We start from the raw sequence: 20,431 nt of genomic DNA, 5'->3' as shown, positions 1-20,431 counted from the left end.
ATAACAGTAACTTTTTTTTTTTGGTGAACTGCCAGAAGCTGGGTGGTAACGAAGAGAAGTAGATGATGCTGATTCGTCCAGCATAGTTATTTCATGCGAAATACAAGAATTTACCAAAATAGATGTCAGGAGTGATAACAGGGTGCATGTGAAAACACTTACTTTTTGGAAAAATTGGTCACTGTCGGAGATGGTGATGTTGTCCATTCTGTCCCAGACTTTGATTCCTTATCAGAAGTAAAGCTTACAGTTTTTCTATCAATGTTGGCAGTACCTTTGTCCTCTGTGTTTGAAGGCACTTCGGCTTCCTCTAAGGAGCTGATATTGGCAAAACGAAGACTGATTCGCCTTTTCATAATTCCTGGGGCAATTCCACTTTCACCTAATTTCTTTACTTCACCAGAAGATGCATCACATTGATCAGTGAGAAATTTTGAAGACTGGTTGTTAATATTTGCCGACAGCTTCATCATACCTTCATTTTCACCAACGTCAGATATTTGTTCTTGCTTGTTAGATGCCATTTCCTTGGTTTTGTCTTTTTCCATGCGTACAGAATATGTATTTCTTCCATTTGAACATGTGCGAGTGTCACTGAAATTATTTTTATCACTTGCATAATCACCTTCTTTGGAGCCTAAATTAGACTGCTCGTCTGTGATGCTGTTTAGAGAATTTTTCTTGAAAGGTCTATTTTCCTTAGTCTCTTCTAAGGGACTTTCTTTTTGGTTTCCAATGAGTCTGCTTTCAAACAGTGAGGTAAGATCTTCAGAAAGCGGTCTTCTGTTCCATTTCCTCGGTTCATCCGCTACTTTTTGGTCACTTGCAGGCTCGTTTAATTCTAGAAACACAGCAGATACCGGACGACGTTTTTGTCTCAACTGAGCTCTTACTGTTACGCTATCAATGTTTTCAGGTTTAGCTTTTTCGAGACTTTTATCTCCAGGTTCATCCACAGAATCTGAAGGATTTCTTCTTGAGAAGCTTGGATAAACTTTTTCCTGTTGAGAAAGTTCAGATTTCCTAGATATTATTGGGGGCTTGGCTGTGACTTTCCTTTCATCAGTTTGTGAAGTAGGCTTACATTCACTAATATTGTTTGTTCCTGGAGGCCAACTAGGGCTGGTCTGTGTCCAACCTGCAGCTGCTGGAGAAAACACTTCCAACTTACTGCCTTGGTCCTCATCAGTGCTTGCTTCAGGGGACAATGTGAATATTCGGCGACCTACTCTTTCACTTTCATTACTTTTTGTGCTACCGGATAAAGAAATGCTGGTAGTGGCTTGAAATGGCACATCACTGTGTTGATTCATATCCGCAGACAAGATGGAATTAATTCCTATTGACTTTCTGCTTTCTGGTTGCTTGTCTCTTGAAAAAGGCTTTGGTGAGAGTCTTGGCTTCAATCCAGGGTTAAGCATGCTTATGGTTTTGGAGGGATTTCTTATAATTTCCTCAAACATTAGAGTGCTGGATATACTAGTATCAGTGGACTTATTGCTTGCATCTGAAAGAGGACTAACGTATGCCCTTGATGGTTTAGCCTCATTTAAAACATCGCTCCGTGTGGTCCTGGATGACAACTCTACCTTTGTAGCCATGGCTGACATTATTTACAATCTAATTTGCAACATTTCCAAGCCAGGGAAGAGATCAGTGATCGATACTGAAAAAAACAAAAACATGTTTTACTGCTATGACATGTTTCTTTTCATACGAAGTAGTGTGTGTGTGTATATATATATATATATATATATATAATTAAATGTAAAACCAAATAAAAAAATTAAAAATGTGCAAACAGAAAGATAACATTTACAGGAAAACCCAAATTATTTACATGAAATGACTGCAGATCTTAGCATGAAACATTAAAACACAGCATATTTACCATTGCCGCTCAATCCATGCTTCTCAGCCTGGACGCTGAGAAAGCATTCGATTAAGAATGTCCAAGAGACTTCAACTCCTCTCTCCGATGCAGGAACTTTGGGCCTATTTCTCAAACCACGTACAACTGATGCAAACTGATGGCACACGTTCTTCACCATAAATGGACTAAATACCAACCCTCTGAGACTTCATAGAGGGGCAAGTCAGGGCAGCCCACTCCCCTCCCTCCTCTTCAACATATCGCTAGACCCTCTGCTATGCTTGATAAAATCTGAAGGCAGATGTCCGGGGAATAAAAATAAAATTCCCAGGAGATACGGGTCTTGAAATTTGCAGAAGACGTGTTGCTATTTCGTCCCAATACCAGACAATCACTCCCTCCCGTCCCCTCACTTATTGAAACATATGGACCACGATCAGGTTTCACCATTAACTTAGAAAAATCAGAAGCATTACTCCTTAAGGGCCCATCTCCACCTTCTTGGGCTACGAGACAACCACTCACATGGTCGAGATCCCACATCACTTATTTAGGGACAACCCTCACAAAAAAACAGCAAAAATTGTACGCCAATAACAAACACGCATATAGAACACCCGAAGAACCTATTACACCTTTGGCAATCCTCTACCCTCTCCTTCTCAGGTAGACCCAATCTAATAAAATCTGTGGCCTTCCCAAAACTCCTGTACCTGATGCAATCCCTTACCATAGATTTAAAACCTAAAATATGAAAAGTTAATCATGGCCCTCTACAGAAAGCTTATTTGGAACAATGGTAGACCTAGGATAGCCATGAGAGTCTTCCAGCAAAATTTAATGGCGGCATTAACTTTCCAAACATTCGTGATTACAACCTGGTGGCTAACTAGAGAATTGTGGCAGATTGGACGCATAACACCTCACATTACTCTGGAGTAGATGTTCAACACCAATGTCCCCTTCCCTTCTCCCCTCCTTTGTTATTCTTCAACTTTGTCAAAACCAAATAAAAACCACTTTAAAATAAACAAAAACAGCGTATTTGCCTTGTAAGGGTGTGTTCACATCAGCGTTCGTTTCCACTGAGGGGTTCCGTCTGAGGTTTCCGTCGGGTTAACCCCTCAGTGGAAAGAAACCAAAACCTCAGCTTCCGTTTCCATCACCATTGAACTCAATGGTGACGGAAACCTAGCTAATGGTTTCCGTCTGTCACCGTTGTGACATGGTTCCATCGTTTTGGACGGAAGCAATAGCACAGTCGGCCATCACAGGGGCACATGTATTACAATGGGAACGTTTACACGGCCATTGTTTTAACAGCCGCCACATGGACGTATACTACAGTCGTCCGAATTCAGCCTCAGAGGTTGAAAACCAGATGTCCAACTGACACAGGCGTACTGCTCATTAGATAGAAAAACTTTGATACACTGAAAAGGAGCCAGTACAATCATTTACACATATATCAGTGTTTCTAGAGTAGTGTTCATGGAGCACATTTTCCTAATCCTACTGATGAACGATAAAGTTACTATCATTGCAGCCGAAAATGGCTGCACCAACAAATAATATTCAACTCTAAATAGAAATAGGACAGGCTTAAAGAGGCTCTGTCACCAGGTTATAAATGCCCTATCTCCTACATAATCTGATCGGCGCTGTAATGTAGGTAACAGTGGTTTTTATTTTGAAAAACTATCATTTTCGGAGCAAATAATGAGCAATTTTAGATTTATGCTAATTAGTTTCTTAATGACCAACGTGCAGCTTCTTTCACTGTACAATCACACTGTAACAATGGGCTGGAACAATGAGAAGCGTATGAAGCGGATTGGTCAGCGTCATACACTCCTCTGGTCATTAAGAAACTAATTGGCATAAATCTAAAATTGCTCATAACTTGCTCAAAAATGATTGTTTTTCCAAATAAAAACCACTGCTGTAATCTACATTACAGCGCCAATCACATTATGTAGGAGATAGGGCACTTATAATCTGGTGACAGAGCTTCTTTAAGACTACGGTCACACAATGGATTTGAGGCAGATTTTTTAACCAGATTTGTGGATGGAAAATCCGCAGTGGAATACAGTAGTAGCAAAGTGAATGATATTTAAAACAAATCTCATCACATTCTGCGGAAATTCTACGCCCAGAAATTGACCTGCGGTGCAGATTTTTTAAATCCGTAGCATGTCATTTTCTGCAGCAATAAATTTACTGATTTTTTGCAAATTTTCCTATTAAATTCAATAAGGAAGAAGAAATACAAAAGCAAATGCTTGTAGTGTGGATCCACAGGTAATAACCACCTGTGGATGCAGAGAAAAATGCTCAAGTTTAGACGCTTTTAAAATAAAAAGACAACACTATAAAACACTATACTCTCCTCCAATGGCACTCCCGTGGCAACGATTACCATGTCCCCCGTTGGTCTCTGTACATCCGGCCTTCAACCAGGCTGCAGCGGTCACATACATTTGACGCCACGTCATCGCTGGAGGCAGGGTGTATAAACCAGCAGAGGACCAGGTAAGCGTTGCCACGGTAGCGCCAGAAGAGCAGAGTATAGTGTGCGGCTGTGGAATTCGATGCAGCCTACTTTTATGCAAATCCGCTACATGTGAATTTAGCCCGTGTGCCCCTTTGAAGTAGCAAGTCAAACACCTGTGTAATCCGCACAGAATTGGGATATGAGTATGAACAATGTTCCCATTCACAGATATCCAAAAAAAAAAAAAAGGGAGATTATTAAATTGTTAAAACGGATTAGCTTTATACTATATTTTACACTAAATGAGGTTTAGTTACATAAAGCCAGAAAAATAATTTAATCATCTGTTCACACAGTGTAGTCAAATTCCTGTTTATTGCCGCAATTACAGCAAAATTGTGGCAAAATGCCACGTCTTTTGGAAAATCGCAGCATGCCCACACTGATTGAATCTAGGGCTGGGCGATTTTGCCTCAAAATAAAATCTATATAATTGAATAAATTATTTTCTATATATGAACAGCTTCTTAACATATATTACAATAATAATTGTACGGAACTTAACAACTTTTAATCTCTGCAATTGCCTTATCAGAAATACAATTGGAAAAATTTATATCTAATGGATTAAAACTTCTGTGTTCCCCGGCAGGTAACAGGTTAACAGAATCTATAATCAAATTATTCACTGCGTGCACTAACATCCCTCTCTGCCAGTCACCGGTCTCTGACATTGCAGGCGAGAGCTGTCTAAATTGCAGCCAGGATGGGCACTTTGGGGAGAGGTTACATTATAGTGTCTGAATTCTAAGCAGGACACTGCACAGGACCAGCCCCACGATAGTGTTTTAAATAAATTACATTAAAGCTTGATTCACACGACTGTGATTGGACCATGAAAAATGGGCCGTGTGTTAGCCGGATTTCCCGGCCCGACCACGGTACATGTGAACACGACTCCTGGCGGCAGTCATTTAGTTTACATTCACACAACAGTGAAAAAAATGGCCATTAAAAACTGATCAACTGTCACTTTTTCATGGCCGTTTTACATCAGTGAGTCTCCAAATTTGAATCCATTTCCAGTCCGTCTGTCCGTTATATATGGACATACATGGACAGAGACATCAGGGACTCCCTCTAGGATCAGAATCCCCAGCCATAGCGTTGGCAACGCTATGGACGGGGATTACGATCCTAGAGGGAGCTGCAGTGGTGCTATCTACAGGGGAGTGTGGCACTATACTAAAAATCCCTGCTTCCTCGTGGAACTACTATTCCGTACTGTATCATTTTGTTCAGTACAGAACAGCAGTTCCGTAGGGAAGCAGGGACTCCTAGCATCAAATAGGACTATGATGCCAGGAGTCCCATTCACATGTAACGTGGTCGGTCCGGGATCACAGTAGCTTGAAATGTTAACGGCAGAGCCGGGACAGAGCAGGGAGCAAATGAGGAGAGTGGGCGCAGCTCCTCAGATGCAGTGGACCAGGTAGGGGAAGTTTAAATTAAATTTGCTAAAATCGCCGAGCCCTAATTGAATTATTTCGAAGAGTCGAGACCTATACAAGCAGGATCAATTCTTCTAGGTACACTTGCACACAGTTTTTGAAGGAACTCGGCAGGGAGGTTGTTCCAAACATCTTGGAGAACTAACCACAGATCTTCTGTGGGTGTAAGCTTCCTCAAATCCTTCTACCTTCCATTACAGCCAAATATTTCTAATGTTGACTCATCAGTCCAGAGCACCTGCTGCAACTTTCCTGCACCCCTGTTCCTATGTTTACGTGCATAGTTGAGTTGATTGGCCTGGTTTCCACATCGAAGGTATGGATTTTTGGAAGCAAATCTTCCATGAAGACCACTTCTGGCCAGACTTCTCCAAACAGTAGTTGGGTGTACCTGGGTCCCCCTGGTTTCTGCCAGTTCTGAGCTGATGGCACTGCTGGACATCTTCCAATTTCAAAGGGAAGTAAGCATGTGTCGTCTTTGATCTGCTGCACTAAGTTTCCTTGGCCGACCACTGTGTCTACGGTCCTCAACGTTGCTTGGTTCTTTGTGCTTCTTCCAAAGAGCTTGAACAGCATATCTTGAAACCCCAGTCTGCATAGAATATTTGCCTGAGAGAGACCTTGCCGATGCAGTAACTACTTGCGACTTGTTGATGTGCTCAGTCTTGCCATGGTGGACCTGGGACATGAAACGGTCTTCAACAACCTTACCTTTGAAGCAAAGTTTGGCTGTTCCTCACCCAGTTTTAAGCCGCCTACACAGCAGTTTCTGTTACAGTTAATGACTGGTTTCAACCTACATATGAAAATGATGATCATTATCACCAGTTTGGTATAATTGGTTAATCATACACCTGACTATAATCCTACAAAATCCATGACTTTGTGCAAGTGTATCTAGAAGAATTGATGCCACTTTATATATAGTAGGTGGAGTCTTCATACATCCTACCTCATATAGGAATTCAAAATCAGAAATGTATTAACTTGTGATTCGGAATGGATAGTTAATGTTATTTGGTGTCCATGCAAGCTTTTATATGTAAGCAAAATTGTGTGTGATATGAAAACGAGGCTTAATAATCACAGATACACCATTAGAAAAAAGCGACAGGATCTTCTGGTCTCCAAGCATTTCTTGGAGCTTAGAATTGGTGAACGTGATATACGGTTTATGATTTTGGACCATGTCCCAGCTCCAAGACATGGTGGTGACAGACTTACTTCCTTCCTTAAAAAAGTGTGTGCTTGAATGAACTAAAGGATCTTCAGGTTGACTTCAAGATATGGTGAAATGAGAGTTTAAAGGCTCTGTTTTTTTTTTTTTTTAACCCCTTAATGACCAGGCCATTTTGCACGTTCATGACCAAGGATTATTTTTTGTTTTTTCACTGTTACATAGTTATAGTTCGTACGGCTGAAAAAAGACACATGTCCATCAAGTTCAACCAAGGGACGGGAAAAGGGAAGGAAAAAATTTCTGCATATAGGAGCTAATACTTTTTTGTTCTAGGAAATTATCTAACCCTTTTTTAAAGCCATCTACTGTCCCTGCTGTGACCAGCTCCTGCGGTAGGCTATTCCATAGATTCACAGTTCTCACAGTAAAGAAGGCTTGTCGCCTCTGCAGGTTGAACCTTTTTTTCACCTAACGGAGGGAGTGCCCCCTTGTTTTTTGAGGGGGTTTTACATGGAACAGGATTTCACCATATTTTTTGTATGTGCCATTAATATATTTATATAAATTAATCATGTCCCCCCTTAGTCGTCTTTTTTCAAGGCTAAATAGGTTTAATTCTTTTAATCTTTCCTCATAAGAGGATTCTCCATGCCCCTTATTAGCTTCGTTGCTCTTCTTTGTATTTTTTCTAACTCCAGGGCATCCTTTCTATGAACTGGAGCCCAGAACTGAACTGCATATTCTAGATGAGGCCTCACTAATGCTTTGTAAAGTGGCAATATTACATACCTGTCCCGCGAGTCCATGCCTCTTAATACACGACAATATCCTGCTGGTCTTTGAAGCAGCTGATTGACACTGCATGCTGTTATTGAGTTTATGATTTACAAGTACACCCAGATCCTTCTCAACAAGTGAATCCGCCAGTGTAGCTCCCCCTAGGACATATGATGCATGCAGGTTGTTGGTACCCAGATGCATAACTTTACATTTATGTACATTAAACTTCATCTGCCAAGTAGATGCCCAAACACTTAGCTTGTTTAAATCTGCTTGCAATTCACGAACATCTTACATAGACTGAACTATATTACATAGCTTGGAGTCATCTGCAAAAATAGAAATAGTGCTATTAATCCCATCCTCTATATCATTAATAAATAAGCTGAATAATAGTGGTCCCAGCACTGAACCCTGGGGTACACCACTTATTACCGGGGACTATTCAGAGAAGGAATCATTGACCACAACTCTCTGGATACGGTCCTTGAGCCAATTCTCAATCCAATTACAAACTATATTTTCTAAACCTATAGTCCTTAATTTACCCATTAGGCGTCTATGGGGGACAGTGTCAAATGCCTTTGCAAAGTCCAAAAACACTAAATCCACAGCGGCCCCTCTGTCTAGACTTCTGCTCACCTCTTCATAAAAACAGATTAGGTTAGTTTGACAACTTCTGTCCTTAGTAAAACCGTGCTGGCTGTCACTTGTAATACTATTTTTTGTCACATAATCCTGTATATAGTCCCTCAATAGCCCTTCAAACATTTTCCCCATGATGGATGTTAAGCTTACTGGTCTATAATTACCCGGGGAAGACCTAGAGCCCTTTTTGAAAATAGGCACCACATTTGCCCTGCGCCAGTCCCTTGGCACTATACCAGTCACTAGAGATTCTCTGAATATTATGAAAAGGGGGACAGAAATAACTGAACTAAGCTCTTTAAGAATTCTAGGGTGTAACCCATCTGGTCCCGGGGCCTTGTGCAAATTTATTTTATTTAATTTAGCTTGGACCATATCTACATTCATCCAATTCAGTATATCAACTGATATATTAACAGCACTGGCACCGGCTACATCAGCTGCTCTTTCTTCAGTTGTATATACAGAGCTAAAGAACCCATTTAGTAACTCTGCCTTCTCTTGATCCCCTGTGACCAACTCCCCATTACTATTATCTAGGGGTCCTACATGTTCAGACGTTGGCTTTTTAGCATTTATATACTTGAAGAATTTTTGGGGGATTTGTTTTACTATCCTTGGCCACCTGCCTTTCATTTTGTATTTTTGCTAATTTTATTAAATTTTTACAGATTTTATTAAGCTCTTTATATTTTACAAAGGCTCTTTATATGTACCCTCAGATTTGTATTTTTTAAATGCCCTTTTTTTGTCATGTATTGCCCCTTTCACAGAAGGTGTAAGCCATGTGGGATTTAATTTTAGTCGTTTATACTTGTTACCTATAGGAATAAATTTTGCACTATAATAACCCTGTTGCATTCTAAAATTTGTAACGTTTTTGTTATTCCGTCGACATAGCTGTATAAGGGCTTGTTTTTTGCGGGATGAGTTGTATTTTTCAGTTGCACCATTTTTGGGTGCATATAATTTATTGATTAACTTTTATTAAAACTTTATTTTAGGAAAGAATTGAAAATAAACAGCTATTCCACTATTGTTTATCACGTTCACTATGCGGCATAAATAACATGTTACCTTTATTCTATGGGTCGGCACAATTACGGGGATACCAAATATGTAAAGGTTTTAGGTTTTCCTACGTTTGCAAAATACGTGCATAGTTTGTAAAAAAAATATTTGTTTTTGCATCGCTGCATTCCAAGAGCCGTAACTTTTTATTATTCCGCCGATGTAGCCATATGTGGGCTTTTTTGCGGGACAAGTTGTAGTTTTCATTGGTAGTATTTTGGGGGAGATGGGACTTATTGATTAGTTTTTATTTTATTTTTTGTGGTGGGAATAGGAGAAAAAAAAAAGGCATTTTGGCATTGTTTTTTTGCGGGGTTTTTTTGGACACGTTCACCCTGCAGTTTAATGTGTTAACTTTTTTTGAGTGGTTACGATTGCGGCGATACCATGTATGTTTATGTGTTATTTTTTTTACACTTCTACTAAATAAAGCCACTTTTTAGGAAAAAAGTGATTTTAATTTTACTGTATTTTTCTTAGTATACCAAAGCATTATTGGCTGTCAGTGTAAAACTGGCAGGCAATCTATTAGGCCATGCCTCAGGCCTAATAGGCAGTTGCTGAAGGCAGACCTGGAGGCCTTTGTTAGGCCCCCCGGCTGCCATGTAAACCCGACGGCGCCCTGCAATTTCTTTGCGGGGGCGCCGATGGGGGCGACAGCGGCATCTAATGGGTTAAACTGCCAGAATCGGAGCACGCTTCGATTTTGGCAGTTGGGGCAGGAGCCCGGCTGTGTATAACAGCCATGCTCCTACCGCTGATCGCGTGGGTACACTTGGCAGTACACACCCGATCAGAGCGACAGATATATATCCATTTCTATCCGGGAACTAACACCTGCTTGCGACGGATATGTCCATCGCTCGTCGTTAAGGGGTTAATAAATAGATCAGTGTGATTTGTGTAACTTTGTAAATAATTTTTTTTACTTTTGGAGATACAGCTGTTCTGTATTCTGTATACAGAACAGTTGTATCTTTTGATTTACACTGAATCCGTCAGTCCCACAGACCTGACTTTGTGTCGGCGGGTCCTGCGGATCCACCTGTAATCGATCACATCTAAGTTATGAACTTAGATGTGATAGTTTACAGGTGGATCCAGTGTCTCAAACCTTGTGGCATCAACCAAGTCCTGAGTAAAGGGTCTGAATACTTATGTCAATACAATGTTTTAGTATTTCCTCTTCAATAAATTAGCAAAGATTACGAATATTCTGTTTTCACTGTCATTTTGGGGTATTGAGTGCAGAATGATGGGGAAAAACTTAAATTTTTTATTTTAGCACCAAGCCTCAACATAAGAAAATTTAAAAAGTGTAAAGGGTCTGAAGACATTCCGAATGATAGATAGATAGATAGATAGATAGATAGATAGATAGATAGATAGATAGATATGGGATAGATAGATATGGGATAGATAGATATGGGATAGATAGATATGGGATAGATAGATATGGGATAGATAGATATGGGATAGATAGATATGGGATAGACAGATATGGGATAGACAGATATGGGATAGACAGATATGGGATAGACAGATATGGGATAGACAGATATGGGATAGACAGATATGGGATAGACAGATATGGGATAGACAGATATGGGATAGACAGATATGGGATAGACAGATATGGGATAGACAGATATGGGATAGACAGATATGGGATAGACAGATATGGGATAGATAGATATGGGATAGATAGATATGGGATAGATAGATATGGGATAGATAGATATGGGATAGATAGATATGGGATAGATAGATATGGGATAGATAGATATGGGATAGATAGATATGGGATAGATAGATAGATATGGGATAGATAGATATGGGATAGATAGATAGATATGGGATAGATAGATATGGGATAGATAGATATGGGATAGATAGATATGGGATAGATAGATATGGGATAGATAGATAGATATGGGATAGATAGATAGATATGGGATAGATAGATAGATATGGGATAGATAGATAGATAGATATGGGATAGATAGATAGATATGGGATAGATAGATAGATATGGGATAGATAGGGGATAGATAGATAGATAGATAGATAGATAGATAGATAGATAGATAGATAGATATGGGATAGATAGATAGATAGATAGATAGATATGGGATAGATAGATAGATAGATATGGGATAGATAGATATGGGATAGATAGATAGATATGGGATAGATAGATAGATATGGGATAGATAGATAGATAGATAGATAGATAGATAGATATGGGATGGATAGATAGATATGGGATAGATAGATTTCAGGGCCGATCGCTATATTCTCATTTCATGCATGATATATAGAATCTTTTTATATATTACAATTAAAAAAGGTAAAAAAATAGTATCATTGCCAACCACTACTAGAGGGGTTGTTTGGTTTTGACAACTGTACAGCTGATCACGAGTGGGCCCTACTTCTGAGTGCTCCAGCAATCATCTGGTAGAACCACTTTTTCAGCACTCATGATGTAGTGCAGCAAAGAAAACAACGAAGGGGAAATCAATGGTGGAGCCCTCCCCTCCCTCTCCATAGTCTTCCAGGGAGCCACTAAAAAAGGAAAAATATACATACATGCAACAATCCTCTAAAAATGAAAACACATGGCTTCATTATGGTTTATACTTACCTAAGTGCCATTTTTAAAAGTTAACTTATTAAGGAAATATTACTTGTCTGTAAATTGTCATTATGCAATTTACACATAATTAAGAAGGTAGATTATAAATATTTTGAATGTAATATACACATCAATCGCATTACCTGTTGCAGAGCAGCAAGCCAGTAGGCTAGTAAAGACTGGTGGAAACACATAAAAAGGCCACACCTAGAGTAGCAGTAAGTAATGAGATATGCAAGAGGGAATTGATAAATTTGCATTAACACTGTACATCTGCATGGTACCATAGCCTTTAAGCCTTTCTTTAGGCAATGTACACCTTTGCAAGCATATATTTTTTTTTTTTTTTTAAATTGAATGTATTGTGTGTTTTAAGCAACTTTCAAATTCACTTTTCTCACAAAATGTTTTACTTCTTAAGAACAGTTTCTATGTAGACATAAAAGGCTTTGTTCACATCTGCGTCAGGGTCCCGTTCTGACGTTCCATCTGAGCTTTCCGTCAGACTGACTGAAACAAACAGAAAACCATAGGCTTCCGTTTGCATCTCCATTGATTTCAATGGTGACGGATCCGATGCTAATGGTTTCAGTTGGTCTCCGTTGTGCAAGGGTTCCGTTGTTTTGACAGAATTATTAGTGCAGTTGACTACGGTATTGATTCCGTCCAAACGACGGAACCCTTGCACAACGGAGACAAACGGAAACCATTGGCACTGGATACATCACCATTGAAATCAAAGGAGAAGCAAACGGAAACCTATGGTTTCAGTTTGGTTTCCATTCATGGGTTCGCCTGACAGAAAGCTCAGATGGAACGCATGGTTTCCGTTTGTTTCAGTCAGGGTCCCGTTCTGACGGGAAGCTCCGACCGAACGTCAGAACGGCGCCATTACGTAGATGTGAACGAAGTCTAAGCTGTATTGTTCTATCTCAGCTGATTCCGTCAGTTTAGCTGAACTGATGGCTCAGCTGAGAGTGGGTCCTGTGTCTCTCTGACACACAGAATCCAGCTAATATAGATCACATCAAAGTTAGATGTGATCGATATTAGATGGATCCCAGGTGTCGGCGATGCGCAAAACCCGCCCTCAACTGAGCCATCCGTTCAGAGGGAACTATGTATAAAGGATACATAAAAAGCTGTATCTTAAAGAGTAAAACAATTTAATAAGGTGGATTTGAATGTTGCTTAAAAAACACAAACATACATTGATTTAATATGAAAAAAAATTGCTTACAAGAAGGTGTACTTAGCCTTTAAAGGCTATGTGCACTTTTACCATTTTTCTATTGCTCAGATGCATCTAAAATGAAAAAAATAGAACCACCTAAAAAAAAACACAAAAAAAACCAAAACATACTACGATGGTGGCTAATCTTAACAGCGGCACTAACCACAGATTAATATGGACTTGTAGGTACTCCGTGTGACGCCATATAGTGCAGTATGGCATGCTTCTGTAGAGGCAATGTCCCTAGTGAAGAATAACTCCACAATATGGCATATGATGGAAAATTCCATAGATTTCAAATTAATCTGTGAGAAAAGACTTCTGTGCCTCAGATTAAAAGAAAGGTACAGTATGGATCCATAGATTTCTATAGTGCTGTAATACGGAGCTGTTATGGCTGTCGTGTACCGCCGGCATCACTTACCACCAGGGGCCGCGATCAATAAGCACCAGGCCAGCGTCTCCCTTCTCGGAGACGCCAGCACATGCGGCCGCTCTCTTCTATTGCTCTGCTTAAGGTGCACGCTCATCCTCGGCCTTAAAGGGCCAACGTGCACACCTACAAAAAGCTCCCTATCCAAACCATACTCACCCGGTTGTATAAAAAGGACTCTGTCCTCTTCCGCCTTGCCTGAGCGTTGCTGTGTGTGCCCATGTTCGTTATTTCAAATGGTCCCTTACTTGTATCTTGTGTTTCCATATCCTGAATCCCATATCCAGTAATTGTGTTTGTTCCAGTGCAAAGTCTAGTGTCAGAGTCTAGAGTATCATCTGTGCCAAACGACTGCCTAATCTTCTATCCAGGTACTCTTGTCCTAAAGACTATTATTGGCTGTTGCTTGGCCAGCTGCTACTCCGCTACGACAGAGTGGCCTAGTGGGACCATATACCCCATATGACAGGAGCCGTACGACAGATCCATAATACGGCTATGTACACGAGGTTTTAGGGTTAAATGTAAAACAAAAAATATGCAGGTATGTAACGTAGCGTAATACACGACCGACAAAACTCATTAATATTAAAAGGTATATGAGGGTGCTACAGTGAAATCGACAATCACAAATACATCTTTTAAAATGTACCACATGCCAACATCTTTTAAATCAATCAATACATAGTAGTAGGGATGTATGATCCTTATACCAATTTAGAAAACGCAACCAATATGGTTTAAGTGCACTATCTGTAATGGTAATTGATTTTCCTTTCCTATTTCTGAGAAATTCAATCACGCTCAGTGTATCTAGAATACAGCTTCCCATATAAGAGAATGGATGGGTCTCGGACATAAAAAATAAGAGGCTGTTTTGTAGATGAAAAAGCAATGATGGTAAATAAATCCAGTGCAGAATACAAAAATCAGAGTTAACCACTAGCAGCCAACTTTTTATTATACTGAGTAAATGTATTATTCCGCATCATAAAAGTGGTTCAGATTTTGGCCCCCGAGAAATTTTTCTCCACAAGCTGTCCGTAGCCTCTCGTCCAGCACAGCAATCACAGGCCACAATACAGCCACAACAACAAGTAATGAACTCCCATGCAGGAAACGTTTCTCCTCAGGAACACCATTACCAGTGACCAGTACAATTCCACCAGCGCCCTGTTCCAAGGCTCATTCTCGGAGTCTGGCATGGTCTCATGTCCTTTCTCCTCCTGCTGCATAAGCATGCTTCCTGCTCCCAGGTCCCATACCTCAATCCCCAATGGGGGATCTCCCTGAAAGGGCATACTTTGAGGGTGTGATGCACAGGCTGGAAACGCTATACAGACACAGCCTAGGGGTAATTCAGAAGTCAGTGGACCGCCTAAGCACCAAAGTCCACCATCTTGAAACCTCCATTATAGCAGTGGACTCAAGCCCGTGGGCAAGACACCCAGGAAGCTATTTCACAGTAATTTAGCGGATAATGAGAAGAGTCGCCGCCGTAACATACATCATAGAGGGGTCCCCGAAGCATGTAGGCTCTGAAGACTTAAATGTCACAGTGATGGGCATATTCAATTCTCTTCTGGGGAGACCTTCAACCGAGCCTATAGCACTCGACAGGGCGCATCAAGCACTGGGACCGCACTTTCCTGATGGAACACATCCCCAATACATTATTTTCGTGTACACCGTTACACTATCAAAGAACAAATACTGCACAAAGCGTGGGAAACTGGCACTTTTGACTTTGATGGTGTGAAAATTTATGTCTCCAACTGTACCCTTGACATAGCTGCACTAGGAGGCAGCGATACGTGTGGGGCAGCTTCCAGGTCATGTATATATTGCTCATTCATAGCATATTTATTTGCACCTTATCGAGACTCTGCATTTTTCTAGGTACTTGCATGACATTACAGATGTCACACATTGTTCAGCACAGGTCTGCCTTTGGCACTCATGTATCATACTTAAAGAGGCTCTGTCACTAGATTTTGCAACCCCTATCTGCTATTGCAGAAGATAGGTGCTGCAATGTAGATTACAGTAATGTTTTTATTTTTAAAAAACGAGCATTTTTGGCCAAGTTATGACCATTTTTGTAGTTATGCAAATGAGGCTTGCAAAAGTCCAAGTGGGTGTGTTTAAAAGTAAAAGTCCAAGTGGGCGTGTATTAGGTGCGTACATCGGGGCGTTTTTACTTCTTTTACTAGCTGGGCGTTCTGACGAGAAGTATCATCCACTTCTGACAGTGCAGACACAGCCGTGTTCTCGAGAGATCACGCTGTGTCGTCACTCACAGGTCCTGCATCGTGTCAGATGAGCGAGGACACATCGGCACCAGAGGCTACAGTTGATTCTGCAGCAGCATCAGCGTTTGCAGGTAAGTAGCTACATCGACTTACCTGCAAATGCAGGGAAAAAAAAAAACTGTTCAAAATCGGCAACACGGCCCGTAACAGAATCGGAACGGATGCAAAACGGGCGGGAGAAATGGCCCAAAACGACAGTTTTTATCGGACGACACTCGAAGCCTGTCGTGTAAATAAAGCCTACCTCTACCGCTCTGGAGGCTATGTGGCACCCACAGGGGGGGGCCGTGTCTGGCGCCATCTACAGGGGGGGGCCGTGTCTGGCGCCATCTACAGGGGGGGGCCGTGTCTGGCGCCATCTACAGGGGGGGGCAGTGTCTGGCGCCATCTACAGGGGGGGGCCGTGTCTGGCGCCATCTACAGGGGGGGGCCCGTGTCTGGCGCCATCTACAGGGGGGCCGTGTCTGGCGCCATCTACAGGGGGGCCGTGTCTGGCGCCATCTACAGGGGGGCCGTGTCTGGCGCCATCTACAGGGGGGCCGTGTCTGGCGCCATCTACAGGGGGGCCGTGTCTGGCGCCATCTACAGGGGGGCCGTGTCTGGCGCCATCTACAGGGGGGCCGTGTCTGGCGCCATCTACAGGGGGGCCGTGTCTGGCGCCATCTACAGGGGGGCCGTGTGTGGCACTATCTACAGGGGGACGTGTGTGGCACTATCTACAGGGGGACTGTGTCCCCCACCCATTCTGTGGATAACAATAGCACCGTCTACAGAGTTATTGATTCTGCCAAAAAGACGGAAACCTTACATAACGGAGACAGACGAAAACCATTAGCATCTGTAGCATTACCATTAAAATCAATGGCAATGAAAACGGAAGCGATGGTTTCCCCTGACGGAAAGGTCAGACTGAACACACCCCAAGTTGAGCAAATAGGTTTGTTATCGGAAGATGGGAACCCCCGAGATCGTTGGACTAGATCATACAGTGCCCACCAAAAGTTCCGGAACACCCTCATAACTTTTGAACGGCTCGAGGTAGAGGGTTGAAATTTAATAGGATTTAATGGGGTCATAAAATCTACCAGTTAATGCCAAAAAAAACTACCTCCACCCCCTTCGGGGCAGTGGGGTGGGTGGGGTCAGCAAAATCTTAAATGGCACGGGGGGGGGGGGTCGAGTGGGGGCTCATTTGAAAGCTCTGTTCAATACAAAAACAATGCTGCAAATGATTATGAGATAGGATTTTCTTTTGCCGAGATATTTAACTTTAAATGTTATCCTATTCATTATCGGCTACTGCCGGTGTTAGCATTTACAAAATGTGAGCTTGGAAATGTCACATCAAGGTGACTTTGACCCCTTAGTGACCAGCCTATTTTAAACCTTAACGACCAAGCCATTTTTTATGTTTTTCCATCGTCACATTCCAAGAGCTATAACCTTTTTATTTTTGCGTCGTCATAGCTGTATAAGGTCTTGTTTTTTGCGGGACAAATTGTATTTTTTAATAGCACCATTTTGGGGGACATATTTATTGATTAACTTTTATGAACTTTTTTTTTTGGGGGGGGGGACAGAAAAAAACCCTGAAATTTCGCCACTCTTTTTCGCGTCTTAAATCAACGCCGTTTATCGTGTGATATAAATAACACAATAACTTTATTCAGCGAGTTGTTACGATTGCAACGATACCAAATTTGTATAGTTTTTGTATGTTTTACTACTTTTACACAGTAAAAACGCTTTTTTTTCAAAATTATTTGTTTTTGTGTCTCCATATTTGAAGAGCCGGAACGTTTTATTTTTTCGTCGATGCGGTTGTATGAGGGCTTTTTATTGCGGGAAGACTTGTAGTTTTTATTGGTACCATTTTGGAGTAGATGCAACTTTTTATCACATTTTTTTTAAGTCCGGATTCACAGAAAACAGCAATTTTTCCATAGTTTTTTATTACATTTTTCACGGCGTTCACCGTGCGGGTTAAATAATGTAATAGATTTATAGTCGGGGTTGTTACGGACGCGGCGATACCAAATATGTGTAACTTATGTGTTTTTTTTACTAGTCCCACTAGTGGACTTTAATATGCGATTCTACGATCGCTATTATAATACACTGCAATACTTTTGTATTGCAGTGTATTACTGCCTGTCCATTTAAAACAGACAGGCCTCTGCTAGGTCATGCCTGCGGCATTATCTAGCAGGCATTCGCTCCAGGCAGACCTGGGGGCCTTTATGTGGCCGCCGTTAAAAGGCGTATTGGCGGTCACTAACGGGTTAAATTGTGCTATTACAAATCGGCCTCGGCGATACAAAATGGACCTTGTCTACGATTGTAACATGATTTCATGTGTACACATTTCGGTAGTCGCTTGTGGATTTCAGAGAGTGCTAATTCGGAGAGTAATTTTCATCTTTGTACATTTCTATTGTCATATCACAAAATGCATTTGACCAAAACGGAAAGGATCACTAGTGGAGAGGGTATGGCAAAGAAAAAATAAGATCCAATCGAGAAGTAGCGACTTTATTCAATGCCACTTATCTTCTCCGTAATCCAATTTCATCGTCAACTGTTAAAAGAACTGTTCATAGAACTGTTCATCATTTCGAAATAACCGGTTCAATTAAAAGACACCAAAATCCGGAAGACCCAAACATGCTAGTAATGATAAAAAAGCTTTAGATGTTCTGCTCACTGTACATGATAATCCTCCTACATCTGTCTAGAGTGGAGAACAAAATGATATCAGCGCCACATCAGTCCGTCGAACCATCGCTTCCGTTTGCATTGCCATTGATTTCAATGGTAATGCGACCGTTGCTAATGGTTTCCGTCCGTCTCAGTTATGTAAGGTATCCGTCTTATTGGCGGAATCAATAACTCAGTCGACGGTGCTATTGTTATCCACAGAATGGGTGGAGGACTGATATTCGGACCCTGCATATTAAAAATCGCACATCCTTTATTTTTACCTAGATTTAAAAAAATGGCACTAAAAACGCTGAAACAATTTGAAATATAGTTCTCAATTCTATGGAACAACTTTAAATGGGATTTGACCGAATATAATTTGTATGTGTTTTACAAACCCACTGCATAGGATAGTAAAATATGCAAAGATTAAAGTTTCCCATTGACACTGCTATTGACTTTTGCACTGGTCTATCTTTATAACTTTATTATTTACTAAGAAAGATTTGCAAAGAGGAACTGCAGCGATTACTGTGAACTTTAGATTGTAACACCGTATGGGTGTGTGGGGCAGAGGATTAATCACTCCCTGAAAGGCAATTCTGCAGTACAGTTTACGGATAATAAAGCAAAGTATGAGCCTCAACCGGTTAAATAACAGGTTTTTTTCTGCAGACTGGGGCTATATTGGTATTGCAGTATATCGTGCAAGCGATCCAACGATCGCCGATTCAAGTCCCCTTGGAATTAAAAAATTGTAAATATGAAAACGTTTTTAAAAAAAAAAAAAACCTTTTCCCGCAGATGCAATGGTGAAAAAAAATAAAAAAAATACATATCTGGTATTGCCGCGTCTGTAACAGCCTCAACTATTACAATATAACATTTAACCCGCACTGAAAAATCCTCATACGGCTCAAATCGACGGAAAAATAAAAAAAGTTATGGCTCTCAGAATATCGTGACACAAAACAACATTTTATTTTAACAAAATAAACTATATAAGTTTGGTATCGACGTAATTGTATTGAATCACAGAAAAAATTTGACATGTCGGACATGTCGTTTTTACGGCATGGTGAACACGGTAAAAACGAAACCACCATAAAATTGAGTCGTCGCTGCTTTTTTTCCTATTCCTACAAATAATGTTTTCCAAGCTTCCTAGTACATTATATGGTACAGTAAATGGTACCATGAAAAACTACAACTTGTTCCGCAAAGACCAGGTCCTCATACGGCTTTAGCGAAGGAAAAAAAAAAAAAGCTGCGGGAGGGGGTTAATGTACAAAATTATTCAAAGTCAATACTTTGGAGCCACCTCTTGCTGCAATTACAGATACAAGTCTCTCGGGTTATGCCTCTATTAGCTCAGAACATCTAGACCCTGGGATTTTTCCCATTCTTCCAGGTAAAACTACTGCAACTCCTACAAGTCAGATGCGTTGCGATGGAGTTCAGCAGTTCTCAAGTCAGGTCACAGATTCTATATTGGATTGAGGTCTGGGATGTGACTAGGTCATTCCAAGATGTGAAATGTTTCCCATTAAACCC

At 40.9% G+C, this 20,431-nt stretch overlaps 1 protein-coding gene across 2 annotated transcripts in view; it reads right to left on the bottom strand.

Moving 5' to 3' along the window:
• KIAA1671 (KIAA1671 ortholog) overlaps positions 1 to 20,431 on the bottom strand; it is a 261,817-nt gene that overhangs the window by 182,216 nt on the left and 59,170 nt on the right. For both annotated transcript variants that reach the window (XM_075830747.1, XM_075830756.1), the window contains exon 2: positions 163 to 1,666. In XM_075830747.1, the coding sequence (XP_075686862.1) occupies positions 163 to 1,610 (1,448 nt within the window). In that variant the 5' untranslated portion in view covers positions 1,611 to 1,666. The remainder of the gene's footprint in view (positions 1 to 162; positions 1,667 to 20,431) is intronic.

Source organism: Rhinoderma darwinii, chromosome 1 (assembly GCF_050947455.1).
Source record: "Rhinoderma darwinii isolate aRhiDar2 chromosome 1, aRhiDar2.hap1, whole genome shotgun sequence".
Lineage (NCBI taxonomy): Eukaryota > Metazoa > Chordata > Amphibia > Anura > Rhinodermatidae > Rhinoderma > Rhinoderma darwinii.
This window is presented reverse-complemented; position numbering and strand designations above follow the sequence as displayed.